Below are 19,627 nucleotides of genomic sequence, written 5' to 3'. Positions count from 1 at the left end.
GATACAATTCTTTGAAGTGGTAGACTTTTGGTTTGAATGTATGACTAAGCTTTCATTGGTTTTTATTAGTTTGTGGGCATCATCACTGTAAACCATCAGGAGACACAACTCCTCCAACTAGGGACACCTAGAGGTTTAAAGGCTTGTTGCACATGCTCAGTGCAATCGTTCAGCCAACAAAAGTGGTATAATTAGATTTTATAGTTTTGTGTGTTTTTAGTTATAGTTTTGCTCGAGGACTAGCGAAAACCAGGTTTGAGGGTTTTTGATAACGTATATATTTCATGCATTTATATCATCCATTCCTAGTCTCTTTGTGATGTTTTTGAGTTAAACTGGTTGCATTTTACCTTATTTTGTGTTAGTGTGCAATTACATGTACTTTAGTATCAATTTGAAGGCAAAAGAAGTGAAAACATGCCATTTTTGGAGCTGACCCTTATTCAAACGTGGATAGAAGTTTAGTGGCCTGCTTTGGAGCCCAAATTAAGTTGTTACTTGTTTTGAAGTCCAAATAAAGAATCCAAGACAAATATGGCTTGTTAGAAGACCAGGAACAGAATGGGAAAGGAATGGGGATATCTAGCCTGATTTGGAGGTGCCAAATAAGGCAAAAAAGTGCAAAATAAAGGTTAAGTTGTTAGGATCACTTTGAAATATATTGCAGCCCCATTTAGCATATAAATACTAGGGTTTCATATCACTTTGGGACAAGCCCCCCCTTGGGGACGCTCAGAGCTCTCTCTCTTCTCTTTCATTGGCCTTTCTTCCAAAAACAAAACTGTATTTCCCTTCATCATCCGCTGCCACTGAAGAAACCACGCAGCCATGTTGTTGTTGGAGAAGTTCAACATCAAAATTGCTTGGTTTCTTCTATGAACTTTAGTTTCACTCATGTTGTTCTTGATATTTATATATTCTGTAATCATGTTGTGTAATTAAGTTCATAGCTAGGGATTTCGATGTAGCCTTACAAAACTATTCTTTGTTATTAAGTTAAAGTTTTCGATTCATTAATCTGTTTTCTTGTTTCTTTCACTGATTTTATAATTTAATTTGTTTATTAATCTTAATGTTTGATCACCATTAGGGCTGCTTATGGATTATTTGATCAAGGTTATAGTTCACATCATGCTTAATCTTGGTAGACATGTGAATGATTGAAGAAAATGCTATGCATACATCCTGCCATGTAATTTCTTTGGTTCTTTGAAGTTTTCTTGTTCTTAATGGATTCTTATTTGGTAATCTAATTTGAACATCACAACTAGGTTGCAAATTAGGAGTACATGATCACAACCACACATCAAATGGATGATTATAAATGAGTAAAACAAACCCTAGTTGCAGATAGGAGAGTTGAATGCGTTTTGACTTAATTTTCATGGAATTGGTTTGTAAATGTTAAAATCTGTATCCCTAATTCTGTTCCCATCATTTCTGAATCATTATATTATTCATATTTACATTCTCTTGCATTCTAAGTTACTTTACTTTTCAAATCAAAATCCAAACTCAATTTGTTAGTTTCATTGTTTAGTTAGGGCCGGTTCACATAAAGCTCGTAACTTATAGAGGTCTAATAAGTCATTGTGGTTCGACACCCTTACTTGTGCCACTATACTATCCTTATATTTGCACATAAAGGGAACACAACACTTTGCTACCCGAAGAAAAGCAAATTCAGAAAGAAGTAGAGAGGCTCATGACCGAGTGATTATATGTTTTCCAACGCAACAAGGTCACAGACGAGGCATTACGACGGGACGTGACCAACATAAGCCGGTCACTCTTCATGGACGAGATCGAGCAGGTAAAGCCTCCATGCAAGTTCAGCATGCCACATTTCACATCCTTCAAAGGAGATGGAGACCCGGAGAGACACTTGAAGCACTACCGAAGCACAATGGTCCTTTATCGGAACAATGACGTTTTTATGTGCAAGATATTCACCACCACTTTACAAGGCGAGGCGCAAGATTGGTTCTACACCCTGCCGCCACAATCCATCCGGAGTTTCGATGATCTTTCTTTGGTTTTCACCAAGAAGTATTCATTTTACCGCTTGATCAAGAAAAAGTCCGACCATTTGTTCAACGTCAAGAAAAACCCAAAGGAGTCACTTCGCGACTATGTGAAGAGGTTCAAAGCAGAGAGGGCAAAGATAGTCAGATGCGACGACTCGATAGTTAGTGTAGCTTTCCAAAAATGACTCCTAGCAGACTACCCACTGTTTAGAGAATTGATCATGAAAGAAGATTTAAGTTTGGCAGAGAAACATGCACTTTAGGACGAGGATCGGTGAGTAGACAAGGTACTTGTGTAGCCTCGAAGAGAATCGGCAGTAGCTTAGAAGAATGAGGAAGGGAAGTAGTACAACAACAAAAATAGGTAGGAGGCCAAGCGTAGGGACCGATCTACGACTAAAGAAGGCCCGATGCCCAAGAACTACTCTAAGTTCTCGATCGTGATCCACCAAATCCTTCGCAACATTAAGAGCGAACCATGGTTTAAGCTGCCAAAACAATCAAAGGGAGATACTTCCAAGTTGGACCATACCAAGTACTGCGCATTTCATTAAAGTCCTGGTCACACAACTGACGACTGCTATACTTGGAAGAACTACCTAAAGAAGCTGGTAAAAGAAGGCAAGGTTGATCATCTGTGCATCTTATGAGAAACGCAGACGCCGATGAAGAGCCACCAACCAAGACAATTCGGATCAATGGCATATTCGCCGAATCTGAGCACTTGGGGGCCACTAATAACTCCAAGAAAAGGAAAATCCAGCAGGCTCTACTAGTCTCATAGGTCCAAGCAGTCAATACCTAACCTGAACCCATCGTTGGCTTCATTAAGTAAGATGCCGATGGCGTCAATTTCCCACACGATGACACACTAGTGGTATCTGTCCAACTAGCCCACGCTATAGTCGATAGAATGATGGTTGACAACGGAAGTGCGGTCAACTTACTTCAGCTCTCAATAATTCAGAACATGCACTTGGAAAAACGGAGGTATCACTGGATTCAACGGACACACCTCGACTATTATCGGCAACAATATCCTTAACGTGAAAACACCGTTAGTTGTCTCAAAGCAGATGTTTACGATAATAAGTGACCTATCTCCTTACAATGGGATTCTAGGATGACCTTGGCTGATAAAACTGGACGCCGTAACCTCCGTCAAGTATCAAAAAATTAGATTCTGCATCCCAGGAGGAGGAGTCAGAAAAAGCAAGTCTGACCAAGCCATATCTCGACAATGCACTATGCAAGTACTGAATGAGTAAAAAAAAAGGACCCTTACCCTCGTAGAGGCTACTGAGGTCTAAAGGGAAGACAAAGCTACAAAATAGCAATTACAGTACACGGATCAAGAAGATGGTGTCCAAATCTACGCGCTAGCAGACAAGACGGGATGAAAACCCAAAGAGGATGCCGAACACATCATTATTGATCCACAACAATTGGAGAACATTGCTAGAATTGGCTTGTCACATCCCAGCCCGGGCAGGACCACTTCTCGGGCCTGACTCCACCGTAGCACGATATTTTTTGCTTTGGGCCCCCAGCACACCCTCACGGTTTTGTTTCTGGGAATTCACACGAGAACTTCTCAGTGAGTTACCCATCATGGGAATGCTCTTGCGCGCTACTCGCTTAACTTTGGAGTTCCAACGGAACCCCAGTAAGCTCCCAAAAGACCTCGTGCTAGGTAGGGATGAGAATATACATATAAGGATCACTCCCCTAGGTGATGTGGGATCTTACACGGCTTACGTCTGAGCCTGAAAAAAAGAGAGGAACTTACGGCTTTCCTTAGAGAAAATCATGACGTCTTCGCGTGGTAACCTTCCGACATGCCCGACATCAACCATAAAATAGCTTGCCATAAGTTGCACATCAACCCCACTGCCAAACTGGTAATCCAGAAGAAAAGATATTTCGCACCCGAACAAGTAATGATCATAGAAATGGAAATCAACAAGCTATTGGAGGCCGGATTCATAGAAGAGGTAGCACACTCAATATGGCTTGCCAACGTCATACTAGTAATGAAGAAAGAGAAGGGAAAATGGAGGGTTTGCATAGACTACATCAACATCAACAAAGCATGCCCAAAGGATCGTTATCCTTATCAATTCCCCAAATTGATCTATTAGTAGATTCAACTTCTAGGAACCAGTTGCTCAATTTCTTGGATGCATACTTCATCTACAACCAAATAGGTATGCATAAGCCCGATAAGGAGAAAACTGCATTTGTGATTGAGTAAGGCACCTACTACTACAAGGTCATGCTTTTTGGCCTCAAGAACGCGAGAGCCATTTACTAACGATTGGTAAACATGATGTTCAAGAAGCAAATTGGAGTAACCATGGAAGTTTACGTCGACCACATCATGGTGAAGGGCAAGCAATGATTAGAACACATTAGCAACTAAGCGAAAACTTTTGATATTCTTATAAAGTACAAGATGAAGCTCAATCCTATTAAATGCACATTCAGAGTATGTTCAGGCAGATTCTTAAGGTACCTAGTAACCCAACAAGGAATTGAAGCATATGCCAAGCAAATCCAAGCCATCATAGAGATGAAATCTCCAACTACCTTGAAGAAGATCTAAAGCTTGATCAGACGAGTAACCGCGCTTAACCGCTTATTCTCGCGGTCCATCGATCGAAGCAAGCCTTTTTTCAAAGCAATCAAGAGGGCACAATGAGACAAATAGGATGATGAGTGCGAAAGAACTTTCCAAGACCTGAAGAAGTATCTCACATCATCTTCCTTACTATCCAAGCCAGAAGCAGTGGATGACTTCTATATTTACTTGGTAGTCTTGAAAGTAGCAATAAGTTCTACCCTCATACGAGAAGAGCTAGGGGCCCAACTACCGGTATTCAACACTTTTAAAGCTTTTCTCGATGTGGAAACTAGATATTCGAAGATTGAGAAATTAATTTTGGCGCTAGTTGTTGCGGCTCGAAAGCTCAGACCATATTTTCAAGCTCATACAGTCATCGTCATGATTCAATATCCTCTACGATCAATCCTACATGGTCCAGACGCTTCTCAATGAGTAATGAAGTGGGAGTTAGAACTTGGCTAACACAACTTAGTTTATCGAGGACAATCCAGTTGTTATAGACTTTCTACCTTACAACTAAGTTTTCGTTCGTTTCCCTTGTTTTTCAATAAGGAATTCAGATGTAATTTACAACTTGGCTCAGCTGCATACTTACAACAACTAATCACTCATGCACTTCAAAAGAAGATTGCCCCATTCTTAAGGACTTATCGCAAGAATTGCGCCCCCTTGGGGACCAACCATTCTATCCGATGCGGGAGGATAAACTATACACTCTGAATATCCTGACATGGATGAGTCGGGCTGCCCTGGTATAACTAGGTGCACGATGACATGCGCTAGGATTCCTAGAAGTAGCCACAATGGTCTTTTTCAAGGCTTAGCTAATTGAAGGATTTTGGGTCTTTTGGCCTAATCCGTGGGGAACCGGGCCTCAGAGACTGATGAGGTACATTACACAGTACATTCTATGGATGGCTGCCCTGGAACCTTAAAGCTGCTACCGAGTGCACTAAGGTAGCCTACGGTTTCCAGAAGACTGCCTATGGCTTGCCCTTCGAGCAATAAGCTGCACTAAACTTATACAACCGCACATTTTTGTGAAAGGTTAAACAAGTTAGCATGCGTATATGAAGCTTTATCCACTGCCGACATGCTACGCAGTCGATAAGCTTCACCTCAGCCAAGCGCGGAATGATCGTTTATATTTACACTAATTCCTAAAGTGTTGTGATACTTGCTACGCAACCCACGAAATTGGTTATATAAAAAGCAAAGAGTTCTCTCGAACCTTTGCTTATGAAATTCCATACAACCATTTTGATACGAAAGGTTAGCGAATTTCATAACCCAAAAATCTTTAGTATGTTGTGATGCAGGCCACACAACTCAAAGGATTGAAGAAAGCCAAGGTTAACAGTCAAGTGGTCACTCGGACTCGTCTGCTCCTGTAAGTAAGGCATCTGGTTGGTGACCTTATGACGAACAACTTTGCAAAAGTTCTACACCAACATATGCAGCTGCATAGGCTACATGGGCTTGTCTATTTATAGAAAAGTAGCACGCCTGTCGCTGGTCTAAAGGTCAAAGGTTGGGCGTAAACCAAAGAAGTGAAGATGAGGAAAAACGAAAGAAGCAATTTTATTGAATTTTTAGCAAAATTGATAAACAAAAAACAAAGGCCGAATGAGTTCAAGTAAAGAAAAAGAAATAAGGAAAACAAAGAAAATTCTAAAGGTTACTTAGAAAACTACTATTCAGCAGCTTGGACATCCTATGACTACTCGGTTGCCACACCTTCAGTATCCGTAACACTTTTGCCAGTGACATCATTCGGCATTTCACCCCCGGTTGCCCCAGCCTGGGCACCAACTTCTCCGACTATTTCACCAATAGAAGCCTCAAAAGTAAAAGTAAGCAAGTCTTCCTAAGAAATAGAGAAGGTCTCGAAGTTTTTCCTATCAAACTCAAAGTCAAACGGCTTACCAAAGAGATGATCTACATAACCCAGCTTGTAGAAATCGGCCTGACTTTGAATAAGCCAAGCCTCGAGCCCAGCCTTCTCACCCTTCAGTTGCTTGTTCTCCTCGAGCAGACTAACATGGATACGTTGCAGCTCATCCACTTCCTTCTTGAGACTTTCGTTGATCTTCAGTGAGCCTTGGAGTTCCATCACTTGGCGAGCGGTCTCAAGCTGTAGAGAAATGGGGGCAGAGATATTAGATCCCTTCAAAGTGATGAGCTCATACTTCAACCTCTTCATTTTCTCGGCAGAAGAATAAGCTTCAGCTGCCATAGTCTTTGCCACCTCTTTTGCAGCCTTGGTATCCTCTTGGTCAAGGAGTATAGACTTGGCTGCCAGAATCACCGTTTTTTGCATCATAGCAAGCAGAGCGGTCATTCTATATTCGGTCGTGTGCTTCGCGAAGGAACTTGGGCAAACAACCTCTCTAACCCATCGACAAGCTTGGTACATGCGTCTATATCTTCAAGCAAATCTGGTTTCAAGAGCACACAAATCTCAGCAACCTCCCTAGAAACAGGCTTGGTGGATTTCTCACAACTGCCTACACGAGCAGTATCTTCTTTCTCAACAAGTGAATTAGACTCAGCAGCAAGGGGAATGGGCCTTGGCACCACTTTAGCAGTAGAGTTCACCTTATTGCTCTTCATAGTAGCAAGCTTCTCCAAAGGTGAACCAGACTTAGCTTCCAACGGACGTCTTGGCACGTATTTCGGCACTAGGGGCATGATAGAACCTCTACACTGAACAATCTTATCAGCAATCGTAATAGCCACATTTGATGGCAAACGTCACCGGCTCAAATCTAGCAGCCACATCATTCTTCCCCTTAGAAGAAGTCAAGTCAATCACAAGCCTATCGGTAGCAGGCGGACCTTCACGAGTAGCGGAATGAGTCTTTGGCTTTTTCTCAGTCGGTATCTCTTGAGCAGGCGGGGAAGATCTCTTCTTTTCACCTTCATTCATAGCAAGCTTGACCAAACAAGTTAATGCCTCCGTCTTGATCCGTTTTATCTCATCTTTCAGGGACAACCCACATTTCTCTCTACGAAGAGGATTAAGCAACCAATGCCACTCACGGTATTCAGTAGGGATACTTAGAGCAACATACACCTTCTTCATATCTAGAGAAATCTTGGGAATTGAGCCGAATTCTGAATCTACATAAGCAAAGGTGGATAATCAACAAATCAGATAGTAGCTCAGCAAAAACATAAAGTAGCCTAAAGACTAAGCAGTTTACTTACTGGTGATAAAAATTGTTGGAACGCGTAGCTCAGGGGAAGAATCAGACTCCCACTCTTCACTTATCTCCAAAGTCTCTTTGACCCAGTCATGATCTTCCTTGCTTGAAATCAAAGAGCCTATGGCAGGATTGCAGCTGCCCCAACTCCATCAATGTGGCCTATGTCAAAGAAGTACCAAAATTCGATGACGACCAAATCCAAGTCAAAGAATTGGCTTAGATTGAGGAATCCCACCATCACACAGACCACATTGGGAGAACATTAAGTGGGGGCACACTTCGTGGAGTAAAGCACTTCTTGGAAAAAACGAGGCATGGAAAAAGTAAATCCCAACATGAAGTAATAAGGGTGAAACTTGATGGCTCTCTGAGCCCCACTACATGGCTCATAACTGCTACTTTCCTTGGCATGCTTCACACGCACCCCTGATGGAATTGCATGCTTATACGCTTCAAGGAAGTTTATGAACAAGTCATCAGAATTAATTTTGAAGTAAGTAGCCTTAACATAGCCCATGTGAAACCCTACCCCCAAAGATTTCGTAATTTCACTTTTTTCCCCAAAAGGTTTATTAAATTTTGCATTTTAGTTCCCTATCCTCATCCAATCAAAATCTCATTTTTCAGATTTTCTAAACCTCTCATCCTATCATTGTTTGCCACATGGCAAGCATTCACCTATCTCTCCCTTTTTTCCCTGAGTTAACTATTTTTCTCTCTCTTTCAACTAACTCTCATATCTTTTTCTCGCATTTGCTCTGATCTCCCTCTCTCGCTAATTGAACCTAAACCCACACACCGAGGTACCAGAGCCACCCCAATGATGGCACAGCACCACCACCACCCTAATGGACCTTGCTTCCCTCTCTCTCTCTCCATCTCTGTGGAGCTCAGGGGTACCCAGAGGACACCCAACCCAAGTTCGGCGAACCCCTGTGGGTTTCGAGCAAGATCCCGACCACCTCCGGGCACCATTCGACATGTCCAAGGTATGGAATCCCTTCCCCTCATCTTACTCTTCATTTTGGCTCCTAGATCGTAGCCTAGGTGTGAGTGTTGATAGGGACCAAAGATCGGAAGACTCCGACCTTCTTCCCTGGTGAGGAAAAGGCCTTCAAGCCCAAAACCAAGGAGACAGGCCCTTTAGGCTTTGGCCTGCTAAACCCCTGAGCCCAATCTGTTTATTAATTAGTTTTTATTTTGTTTTAATTATTTTCTAAAACCGGTTCTTAGGGCCGTGTAGATACGAGGCCTTCGGGTCGTTGCATCTAAGCCCTACCTAGTGAAACCTTTTTAAAACCCTAAGATCCAAGGCCTTCTGGCCATATGGAACTTAAGCCTTTGACCTGTGGAACTTAAGCCCAGCCCGTCGAAGTCCAGACCTAAAACCCTATTGGATTCAGGCCTTTGGGCCATGGATCCGATCCACTAACCCTAGGCCCAACCCAAACCAAACCCAGGCCTGTTGACCCAGACTCGGTCTGACCGTTGACTGACTAACTTTGACTTTGACCTGTCATAGTTGACTTTTTGTTGACTTTTTCGGGTTTTGTTCGGGACCCTTCATAGGCTAATTTCAATGTCCTGAATTCGTTTTTGACGTCCGTTTTTTCAAATTCAATCATTTGAATATAGTTTTATTAATTGGACCCTTTATGTGCTTAGGTGCATATATTGTGGTGATTCCGTCTTCGCTAGTTTTGTGTGGCTCTTTAACAGTGAAGTATCTATGAGTGGACCCTTTCTAAAATGCATGTTTTAATAGTAGGAATGCATACATGAAAAGCATGATTTAATGATTACGTTGTATGAAACGTTTTATGAGATATTATGCTTACTTAGAATATTTTGGAATACCACTATCGAACCTATATTCTTTTTAGGATATCTGATGGATGACGATATACTATTTAGAACATGTTTTTATACAATTCTTTATAGTATAGATGATGGATGACTTTATACTATGAAGATGTTTTTCAAATATACATACCTATGTTTGGAAAGATTATGTTCAATGTTTTTGTGCATATCTAGTGGTCACTATTCCACCAGGGGCGAGGATCTGGTGTTGGTTGCAGGCTGAGAGAAATAACCCCTGGCTTCGAGCCAAGGGATATGGAGCTGGCAGTCTGGCATTGGGTCGGGAGAAAATAATCTCTGGCTTCGAGTCGAGAGACATGGTGTTGGTTGCGGGCCGGGAGATATTTCTATTATTAGATACCACTATTTAGCACACTATATACGAGATATATTTTATGAGATGTTTTATGACATGCTAGGGTTTTCGGAAAACCTATTACATATTATGCTATTGAGTTTTCATAAAACTTTGGGGGTTAGTATGTTGATAAATGTTTTATTCTTATTATTATTATTATTATTATTATTATTATTATTATTATTATTTTATATATATATATATATATATATATCAACTTGATCCACTCATGTTTGTTTGTTTTGCACCCCCTTAGGATTTAGAATCGAAGCGTACAATCTCGGCGTCAAGGCACTTCCGCAACGGCATCTTTGAGTCCTCTTGGCGTAGGACCCATCCCATTGTTCATTCAATTTTATGTTAGTCCTTTTTAGTGTCTAGGATTAGTTGTATGTTCTAAACACGTTCCTCATTTGCATATTAATTATATTTAAATTTCTCTTATCTTATTCATATTTTAGTTCTCATGTTTTCAATAAATGGCTTTCATCATCCTCAGGTGTCGGCCAACATGTGACCATTCCGATGTCCTACGGACATCTGGATCGGGGCGTGTCAGCCCACTTTACTCAAAGACCCACCTTGACGATACAATTGGTAGCACACCATCATCACTCTTGTGGCTTGAAGAAGACATACTCGAACAAATTCTACAAAGACACGAGGAAGAATCGTTAGACGACAAAAAAAAGAAAAGAAATCAGCACATCAGGCCCCACGGCCTGGTCCAATCCTCTTTGAAGAAGTGGGTATAATGGTTACAGATTAGCTCATTTTGTCGATAAAATTATCATCACATTTATACTTTTGACTTTAAAATGGATGAATATTGCTCCTATATTGCGAGTTGAGTTGTTTTGTGGTTTATGCATTCATGTCTGTGAGTCTGGTAAGTTGGTTGGTTGACATTGACCAATGATGTTATTGGAAACAGTTACTGGCTGGAGCTAGAGGTTGTAGAAGTTGGAAGGGACCCAAAAGTTCAAACCGGGCGACAATTAAAGTTATGGCATATCTTTCCCAAGCTGTACATGTTCATTTTATTCCTTTGGTTAAGTTCGGTCTCCATTTGTTTGTCACTGCTATCATCAGTGCCTCACTTTGTTTGTTACCATATAAAAGGGAGGTGGACTGGCCGAGTATGCTGCTGCTAATGAGAACATGACAGTGACCAGGCCACCTGAAGTTTCACCAGCTGAAGCTGCAGGGTTACCTATTGCTGGTCTCAAGCTCACCAGTCTATCACGCAATGCAGGGGTCAAGCTCGACGGAAGTGGTCAGCAAAAGAAATTTTTATTACTGCTGCATCAGATGGTGTGGGTCAGTATGCAGTCCAACTAGCAAAGCTCGGAAACACCAGATGCTTACGGACAGATGAGGTTCTTGATTACAAGACCCCAGAAGGAGCAGCTCTGAATAGCCCATCTGGTCCGAAATATGGTGCTGTGGTCCACTGTGCATTCCCTGGTCAACTTTTGAGCCTAATTTGAGTGCCAGCGGGAAGGTCAAGTGCCTTCGTTACTTTTGCTCTGAAGAAACTCACCTTCTCTAAGAAGCTGCTGGTGCCACTGCCCATGAATTTCAAGGCTGGGAACTTGGAGTATCTAGTTTTGTTGGTCAAGGAAGGAAAGCTCAAGACAGTGATCGACTCGACACATCTTCTGCGCAAGGCTGAAGATGCTTGGGCTAGGAGTATCGATAAACATGCAACTGGGAAGATTATTGTCGAGCCTTAAGCAGACAAGATACATCTTAGTGGTTTTTAATGGGATATGCAAACATTATGTACTTATCTAGAGTTGTGTCACTTGTTGTATCTTCCAGTGATGTGTAGGTCTTGTATTGTAAATGATAAGGTTTGAGATCTAATGTTCACATTTTTTTGTTAATAGATTCTGATATGCCAAAATTCTCTTTTGCAAGCTTTGATTTGGTTTAGACTTTTCTCTCACCACACGGGAGGCTGACTCTTCTTTCCGCCTCTCTGATCATATGGCCCCTACACAGCTAAGGCAATCGTTTGTGTGGTGGTGGAGAGTTTTCAGTTCGTACTGTCTCACTTGTGACTTTTCTTTTCATCACCCTTTATTGTACAGAGTTGCAAATTCTGACTTCAACTTCTTCTTCTGCAAGGTTTGACTTTTCATCTGTCTGACATTTCTCAACATGCAAGTCCTGGTTCTGGTTGTATATATTGGCCTGGTTGCTTTATATATAGAGATTGATATAAATAGCAACTTAAACATTGATATTTTAACAGTTCCGACTAGGGTTTGCATGGCAGGCATGGCGTCGGAGCGTATGCATGCGGTGCAGTACGTCGGCTATGGTGGAGGAGCTTCTGGTTTACAGGTTCCTTTTTCTTTATCTATTACATTTTTCCTTTTATTTTTTTTATCTACGAAGCGCTTAATATTCGTTGCCGCGAAACAAAAAAAAGTCAAGTTCTATAATGGAAAAAAAAAGAGAAGAGTTTTATAATTTTTGTATCTGTATTTTATTTATGAAATTTGTTGCAGCATGTAGAGGTTCCAATACCCACTCCGAAGAAAGGCGAGGTTTTGCTGAAATTGGAAGCAGCTAGTATAAACCCACTGGATTGGAAAATTCAGAAAGGCGTGGCACGACCTTTTTTGCCCAAAAAATTTCCTCATATACCTGGTAAGTAATCAAGTTGATCACCTTGTTAGGAACTTTGACCTGTTTGGTATCTAAGATTGAGTTGATAATGAAAGGGATAACTCTACATTCTAATGTATGTTATAAAAAAGAAATGCAAGTCAACAACTCCCAAATGTTGTTTCAGTTGAAGTTTAAAAATGGATTAAGTTTCCTACTTGAATAACCCATCTTTTACCTTAAACTTACAAAACATTTGAAAAGTTTGACATCCATTTTTATTCATGTCCAGCCCTTGACGCCAAACAAGGCCTCTGTACTTGTGTATTTTACCTGTTCAAAGTATTCGAAGTTGACATTGGTAAAAACTGTTCATACAAATGACAATAACGACAGATTTTTTTAGTGTGCCTGAAACACGAGGCGGAACACCATATTTCATTCTACAATTAGAGGAACACTTGAAAAAAAAAAAAAAACTTTCATCCAATTGTATAATAACATGTGATCTTCCGCCTCGTGTTTTGGGCACCTTGAAAATTTTCTCGACAATAACTGAAGACTCGAGCTTTTTACCTGCCTCATTTTCAAAAGTTTTTATCATATGACTTTGCAGTGCTTGTTTTGCAAATTTTCTATCACTGCCTGTAGAATTTGGGGAAGTTTAATTACTTAGGTTTGTTAAATTCTTCAATAACCACCCTGTTCCAGTCAATTAACGTTTGAGGGTCCTTCATAATTCAATTCGTGTCATATAAGCTGCCGCAGGCCAGGCAATGTACTGATGATAAAGTAAAGTTACTTAAATTTGATTAATTACGACAACATTGAACTGATTAATAAAGTTACCTGATGTTGATTAATTACTACGGCGTTTGAAACAAAATCATGCACTACTCGGTGTCCCAAAGAGATTGCCCTCTTTAAAGAATTGGGCATAATGGTTACAGATTAGTTCATGTTGTTGTAAAACTCTCATCATACATTGAAGTATTTGGAGAGCTGTGAGGTAGATAAATTAGCTGGATTGACCCAAAAAAAAAAAAAAAAAAAAAAAAAAAGCTGGATTATGAAACAAATTTATGCTTTGACTTTAAAATGGATTGATATTGCTCCTATATTGCGAGACGAGTTGTTTTGTGGTTTATGCATTCATGTCTGTGAGTCTTAGGCTGGTAGGTTGGTTTGTTGACATCGGGTAATGATATCGTTGAAAACAGTTACTGATGTTGCTGGAGAGGTTGTAAAAGTTGGAGAGGCCGTCCAAAAGTTCAAACCGGGCGACAAAGTTGTGGCATATCTGACCGCTGCTGTGAGTGTTTATCTTAATCCTTTGGTTACTTTTTCCCCTTTTTGAATAGCTCATTGTGCATATAAGAATTTTCTGTTGTCATCTTACATATGGATAGATTGGAGGTGGACTGGCTGAGTACACCACAGCTAGTGAGAACATGACAGTGGCCAGGCCACCCGAAGTTTCAGCAGCTGAAGCTGCAGGCTTACCTATTGCTGGCGTCACAGCTCACCAATGTCTCACGCAAGCTGCTCGGGTCAAGCTTGACGGAAGTGGGCAGCAAAAGAACATATTGATTACTGCTGCCTCTGGCGGTGTGGGTCAGTATGCAGTCCAATTAGCCAAGCTCGGTAATGCTCATGTTACAGCCACTTGTGGAGCTCGTAACGTTGAATTGGTCAAGAGCTTAGGGGCAGATGAGGTTCTTGACTACAAGACCCCAGAAGGAGCAGCTCTGAAGAGCCCATCTGGTCGGAAATATGATGTCGTGGTCCACTGCACAACCAACACCGGTGTTCCCTGGTCAACTTTTGAGCCTAATTTGAGTTCCAACGGGAAGGTCATAGTAATCACTCCTGGTCCAAGTGCCTTTCTTACTTTTGCTCTGAAGAAACTCTCCTTCTCGAAGAAGCGGCTGGTGCCGCTGTTTGCTGATATCAAGGCTGAGAACCTTGAGTATCTTGTTAAGTTGGTGAAGGAAGGAAAGCTCAAGACGGTAATCGACTCGACACATCCTCTGAGCAAGGCCGAAGATGCTTGGGCTAAGAGTATCGATGGACATGCAACCGGGAAGGTCATCGTTGAGGCTTAAGTAGACGAAATATAGTCATGTACCCTCAAACAAATTATAAATGCAAGAGTTGTCTGATACAGTTGCTTTAGTTGTGTGCTATATGAGATGTCTAATAGTGGAATGTGTGGGTCTTGTATTTTTAATGATATGGATTATTTGATTTATGTTCATTTTCTTGTAAAGTATATTTGACAGTGGTTTTGATATGAACAAGCTATATACGAAGTTGGCCGAAGATCTTTGACATCCAATTTCTATTTAATTTTCCATCCAAAATAAAATGACCAAGTTAGTCTAAGAAACAGTACATTCAAATTTTCAACAAATGCTTAAACACGCTAATACTTTGCATTTGAATGTACTGTTTCTTGTTCATTTCATCTAATAAACTTCTGGAGTGGAATTTGTGTGTTTTCCGGGGAGAGATTCTTACGTAAACATTGATAGTATCGTGATGAGAGAGAGAGAGTAAAGGGATATGCAACGGGGACAGCATAGTTTTTCGAGTTCTTCAAAAGGAGAGGGTGGGATGCATTTCTTAACATGTTTTATGTAGAAGTTTTCACAGGACCACATTTTGTGAGAAGTCGTTTTGTTAACTGAAAATATCCATTGGTGGAACTCGGAACAGGTATCGATGTGGCAGGAGAGGTTGTAAAGGTAGGACCTGGAGTAAAAAATTTCAAAGCTGGTGATAAAGTTGTTGCAAAGGTTAACACTCTCGTAAGTTCCCTTATATACTAGCTCATTTTCTCTGTTTCACTTGAAATTCTTCAAATTTAGTCTTCGTTGTCGGCGAAGTAAAATTTAACTGAAAGGATAACATAATTCTGAAAAAGGGAATTAAGCTTCCATATCATGTTTTGGAAATAACATCTTTTAGGCTCCACATACATCTAGGAAACATGCATATAGATGGACATAACTTAATTTAGAACTATTATTTTCATCAATGATGTCTGAATAAGTCTCTACTAATTTGAAAAGTTGAATCCATTTGTTCCAATCTGAGTTGTTGTATTTGTAAACCCTCGTTAACCCTTCATCGACTTTGTGTGCCTCTTTACCTAGTGTCATTCAAGTCGGCATGAGACTGAACTATTGCATGTAAAAACCACTTTTGGTGTGCTTAAGAGCATCCCCAGCGTGGGGTTTTGCTCGGGGGAAGGGGTCCAAAACAATGGCCCGAGGGCCGGTGGCGTCGCTCCAGCGTGGGGGAGGCCGAAGGCAGGGGGAGGCCCGAGGGCCAGGCCCGTGAGGGATTGCCAGGCCTTGAGCCCGAGGTGGGGGTGACGCAAGGCTGACGCCAGGGTGGCGTCAGCGCATTATTTAATTTTTTTTGTGTCAGATGCGTGCACCCCACCCCCGCGTGGGGACGCGTCGCCGACACAAAAAAAATTTTAAAAAGCAATTGTCAGTTACCGTTGGGAAGCCACGTGGCTTCCCACGGTGCGTTAGATCTTAACGGTCACTTAATGTGGACCGTTAGATCTCAACGGTAAAAAAAAAAAAAAAAGTCAGATTTAATATTCACCGTTCGATCTGAGATCAACGGTGGATATTAAAATTCTTTATAAATTAAAAAAAAAATGAAAAAATAGTTTTAAAAATCTGAAAAGTTACCGTTGTGACACGTGGCACAATCTGGAGTGTTGGAATTCAAATTTTTTTATATCCAACAGAGATTAATTAATTGAATAAAAATTTAAAAAAAAAATTGTAAAAAATTCAAAAAAATTCAAAAAAATATCTGAAAAATCTGAAAAAAATTGTAAAAAAAATTGTTTTTACTTTTCTATAAATACCTTCTCATTATCATCTACCTTACACAACAATTTCATATTTTCTCAACTACTTTCAATCACATTCCTTTCTTTGTCTCAAAGTTTGAATCCATTTTTTTTCAACAAAATGACCACTGGTGCAGGTACGAATTTGTCGCTTATTGAAGATGTTGCGTTGTGTACTAGCTGGGTTGAAGTTACTCATAGTTCGCTTACGGGTAATGAGATGCAGGTGCGAGAAATGTGGAGTCTTATTCATACCAATTTTCTTGAGAAAATTGGTGGGAAAAGAACCAAAGAATCGATGTCCAGTCGTTGGAAATTACTTAGCCAATCGTTTAGTACATGGAGAGACGCTTTGGCACAAGCTAGTAGTAATATTCGAAGTGGGGAAAATTACTCGGATCAGGTAACAATATATTATTTATTTGATACCCAAATTTACATTATAATTATTTGTTTGTATTATTTATTTGTTACATACTTACATTATAATTATTTGTTTGTATTATTTATTTGTTACGTACAAAATTTATTATTTATTGTTACTTATTTGTTACATTATAATTATGTTGTTTGTATTATTTATTTATTTGTTTGTTTGTATTATTTATTTACTAAACTTGGAACTCTAGCCCCATGTTATGATTAACATGACATATATATATATATATATATATATATATATATATTTGCTAGTTACTTATTTTCATTATTTACTAAACTTGAAGCCTTCTTACTTATTTTCATTATATTTGTTACTTATATATATATGTATATATTTGCTAGTTACTTATTTTCATTATATTTGTTACTTATATATATATGTATATATTTGCTAGTTACTTATTGAGGAAGAAGAAGAAGACATTGAAAGAAAGAAACAGAAACTATGAATAATGATACAGATTTTTGTGAATAAGGAAGCAGAAACTATGAATAATGATAGAGATCTTGAGAATTTTGGTGTGAGATTTGTGAGGATGGATGATGGATTATATAGAGGATTCAGAAAGGATTAGATTCTGCATAATGCCACGTGGCATGCCGTCATTCGTTACAAATCTGATGGAAATCTATCCTCAAAGATTGTGAACAGATTATGACACGTGGCATGCCGTCATTCGTTCAAAATCTGATGGAAATCTATCCTCAAAGATTGTGAACCGATTATGACACGTGGCGCGACGTGATTGGTTAATAATCTTATCAGAAATCCATCACCAATAATTGTATTATTTTGTATTATTTAATAATACTTCGGATAATGACACGTGGCGCAACGAGAACGATTAAAAATCTTATCCGATATTACAATTAAAATTATTTTGTATTATTTTATAAATAAAAAATACTAATATTTTATTGCCTATTGCCAGGGCTATTGAAGTGTAACGGTGGAGATGCAAATTCTATTGTCAGGGCTACTTACTGTTCATTAAGGGCAGTTACTGTTCATTAGGTGGATTGAATAGTGTATTGCCAGGGGGGAGGGCTCCAACGCTGGAGTTGCTCTAATATGCAAACCCAGTGACAGAATGTGTCACCTAGATATCTCATGCATCATTCATTGATACATACCATGTCCGTTTTTGTCTCATTCTATTCTTCGACAATGAATAAAAGACTGGAGGTGGACTAGCTGAACTTGCCGTGACAATGGAGAGTGTAACTGTTGCAAGGCCACCGGAAGTTTCAGCAGCCACTGCTGTTGGATTACCCGTTGCTGGTCTCACAGCTCACCAGGCTCTTACACAACCTGGTGGGATCAAGCTTGATGGAAGTGGTCCGCAAGCAAACATCCTGATCACAGCTGCTTCAGGTGGTGAAGGTCTCTACGCGGTTCAGTTGGCAAAGCTCGGAAATACTCATATTACAGCCACTTGTGGTGCCTGCAACATTGAACTGGTCAAAAGCCTAGGGGCTGATGAGGTTATTGACTACAAGACCCCAGAAGGTGCAGCTCGTAGGAGTCCATCTGGTCGAAAATATGATGTTGTGATCCAATGTGCAACAGGCATTCCTTGGTCAACTTTTGAGCCTAATTTGAGTGCGAACAGTAAGGTAATAGATATTACTCGCACCCTCAGCTCTCTGTTGCGCGTTGCACTGAAGAAATTTACCTTTTCTAAGAAGCAACTGGTGCCACTGTTCTTATCTCCCAAGGCTGATAACCTTGAGTATCTTACTAAGTTGGTGAAAGAAGGGAAGCTGAAGACTATAATTGACTCAAAGTATCCCCTGGCCAAGGCGGAGGATGCTTGGGCTAAGATCAGCAATGGCCATGCTACCGGAAAGATAATTGTGGAGCCTTAGTTTTGGCCATGCTATGTTTTGAATTGCAGTGTTATGTAGTTATATGAGAAGTTTGTGACTATGATGTGTGGTTTTACAAATAATTTCGTTACTGTTATAGATATTCTTGGACTGAGAAATCCTAGATAGATTTGGTTACTGGTTATTCTTTTCCTATAGGATTGTTTTTACTTGGAGGACAAGTTAATCCTCTCCTTATTTTCTACTATAAATAAAGACACTGTGCAGAGGGAATAACATCCACATAAGAAATCATTACACTCTCTCCGTACTCTCTCTTGCCACACCCCCTATTCCCTTTCAGTTAAATAGGCCACAATAGTTAGTACCAAATTTTGGTAAGTTAATGATAATGCTTTGAGTACTTTGAAAAGATTAACAATTTTGTAATAACAATGAATCATAAACAGCAGGAAAGTACAGACATAAGAAAAGAAATCAACGGGAGTTCTCAAGGGTGGTGACCGAAAATGCACTCGCTACAGTGGAACCAGGGTTAGATGAGTGGAGTTGATTGTTGTGCTTTAATCAAATCCTATAAACTGATACGATTACATTCTAAAATTTGGTTCTTTTTAGGGTATATGGATAGCTTTTAAGTTTGTATTTTCATATTTAGGGTTAGAATTGATGGAGGGAATTAGGCTTTTAAGTTGGTTTCTTACATTCGAAGATTTGAACAAGATTAGGATGGGGGCAGGGAATTAAAAATTTTGACTTGCAGAGTTGTTTGTAAGA

General features: G+C 40.0%; 2 protein-coding genes and 1 pseudogene across 2 annotated transcripts; all 3 read left to right on the top strand.

Moving 5' to 3' along the window:
- The first annotated feature begins 8,685 nt into the window (after nt 1–8,685).
- Nucleotides 8,686–11,948, top strand: LOC103940025 (annotated as a pseudogene).
- A 331-nt stretch (nt 11,949–12,279) lies between these two features.
- On the top strand, nt 12,280–15,035 carry LOC103940673 (chloroplast envelope quinone oxidoreductase homolog). Its single transcript, XM_009350833.3, has 4 exons — nt 12,280–12,435; nt 12,603–12,744; nt 13,923–14,014; nt 14,112–15,035. Exons 1-4 carry the CDS (start codon nt 12,361–12,363, stop codon nt 14,805–14,807), a joined length of 1,005 nt encoding a protein of 334 aa, XP_009349108.2. The 5' UTR covers nt 12,280–12,360; the 3' UTR covers nt 14,808–15,035.
- Nucleotides 15,036–18,098: 3,063 nt separating this feature from the next.
- LOC125480856 (chloroplast envelope quinone oxidoreductase homolog) lies at nt 18,099–18,952 on the top strand. The gene has a single exon (XM_048592062.1). It carries the CDS (start codon nt 18,233–18,235, stop codon nt 18,887–18,889), a length of 657 nt encoding a protein of 218 aa, XP_048448019.1. The 5' UTR covers nt 18,099–18,232; the 3' UTR covers nt 18,890–18,952.
- The last annotated feature ends 675 nt before the right edge of the window (nt 18,953–19,627 follow it).

Source organism: the organism of the source record quoted next, unplaced genomic scaffold (assembly GCF_019419815.1).
Source record: "Pyrus x bretschneideri cultivar Hongxiangsu unplaced genomic scaffold, Pyrus_bretschneideri_v1 Contig10, whole genome shotgun sequence".
NCBI classification, from domain to species: domain Eukaryota; kingdom Viridiplantae; phylum Streptophyta; class Magnoliopsida; order Rosales; family Rosaceae; genus Pyrus; species Pyrus x bretschneideri.
This window is presented reverse-complemented; position numbering and strand designations above follow the sequence as displayed.

Bases quoted from the DNA above. Each gene is read 5' to 3' on its own strand.
- LOC103940673 (XM_009350833.3), top strand. From the start codon at position 12,361: ATGGCAGGCATGGCGTCGGAGCGTATGCATGCGGTGCAGTACGTCGGC. The intron at 12,436-12,602 runs GTTCCTTTTTCT...AATTTGTTGCAG, and splicing joins GAGGAGCTTCTGGTTTACAG to CATGTAGAGGTTCCAATACC. The intron at 14,015-14,111 runs GTGAGTGTTTAT...ACATATGGATAG, and splicing joins TGGCATATCTGACCGCTGCT to ATTGGAGGTGGACTGGCTGA.
- LOC125480856 (XM_048592062.1), top strand. From the start codon at position 18,233: ATGGAGAGTGTAACTGTTGCAAGGCCACCGGAAGTTTCAGCAGCCACT.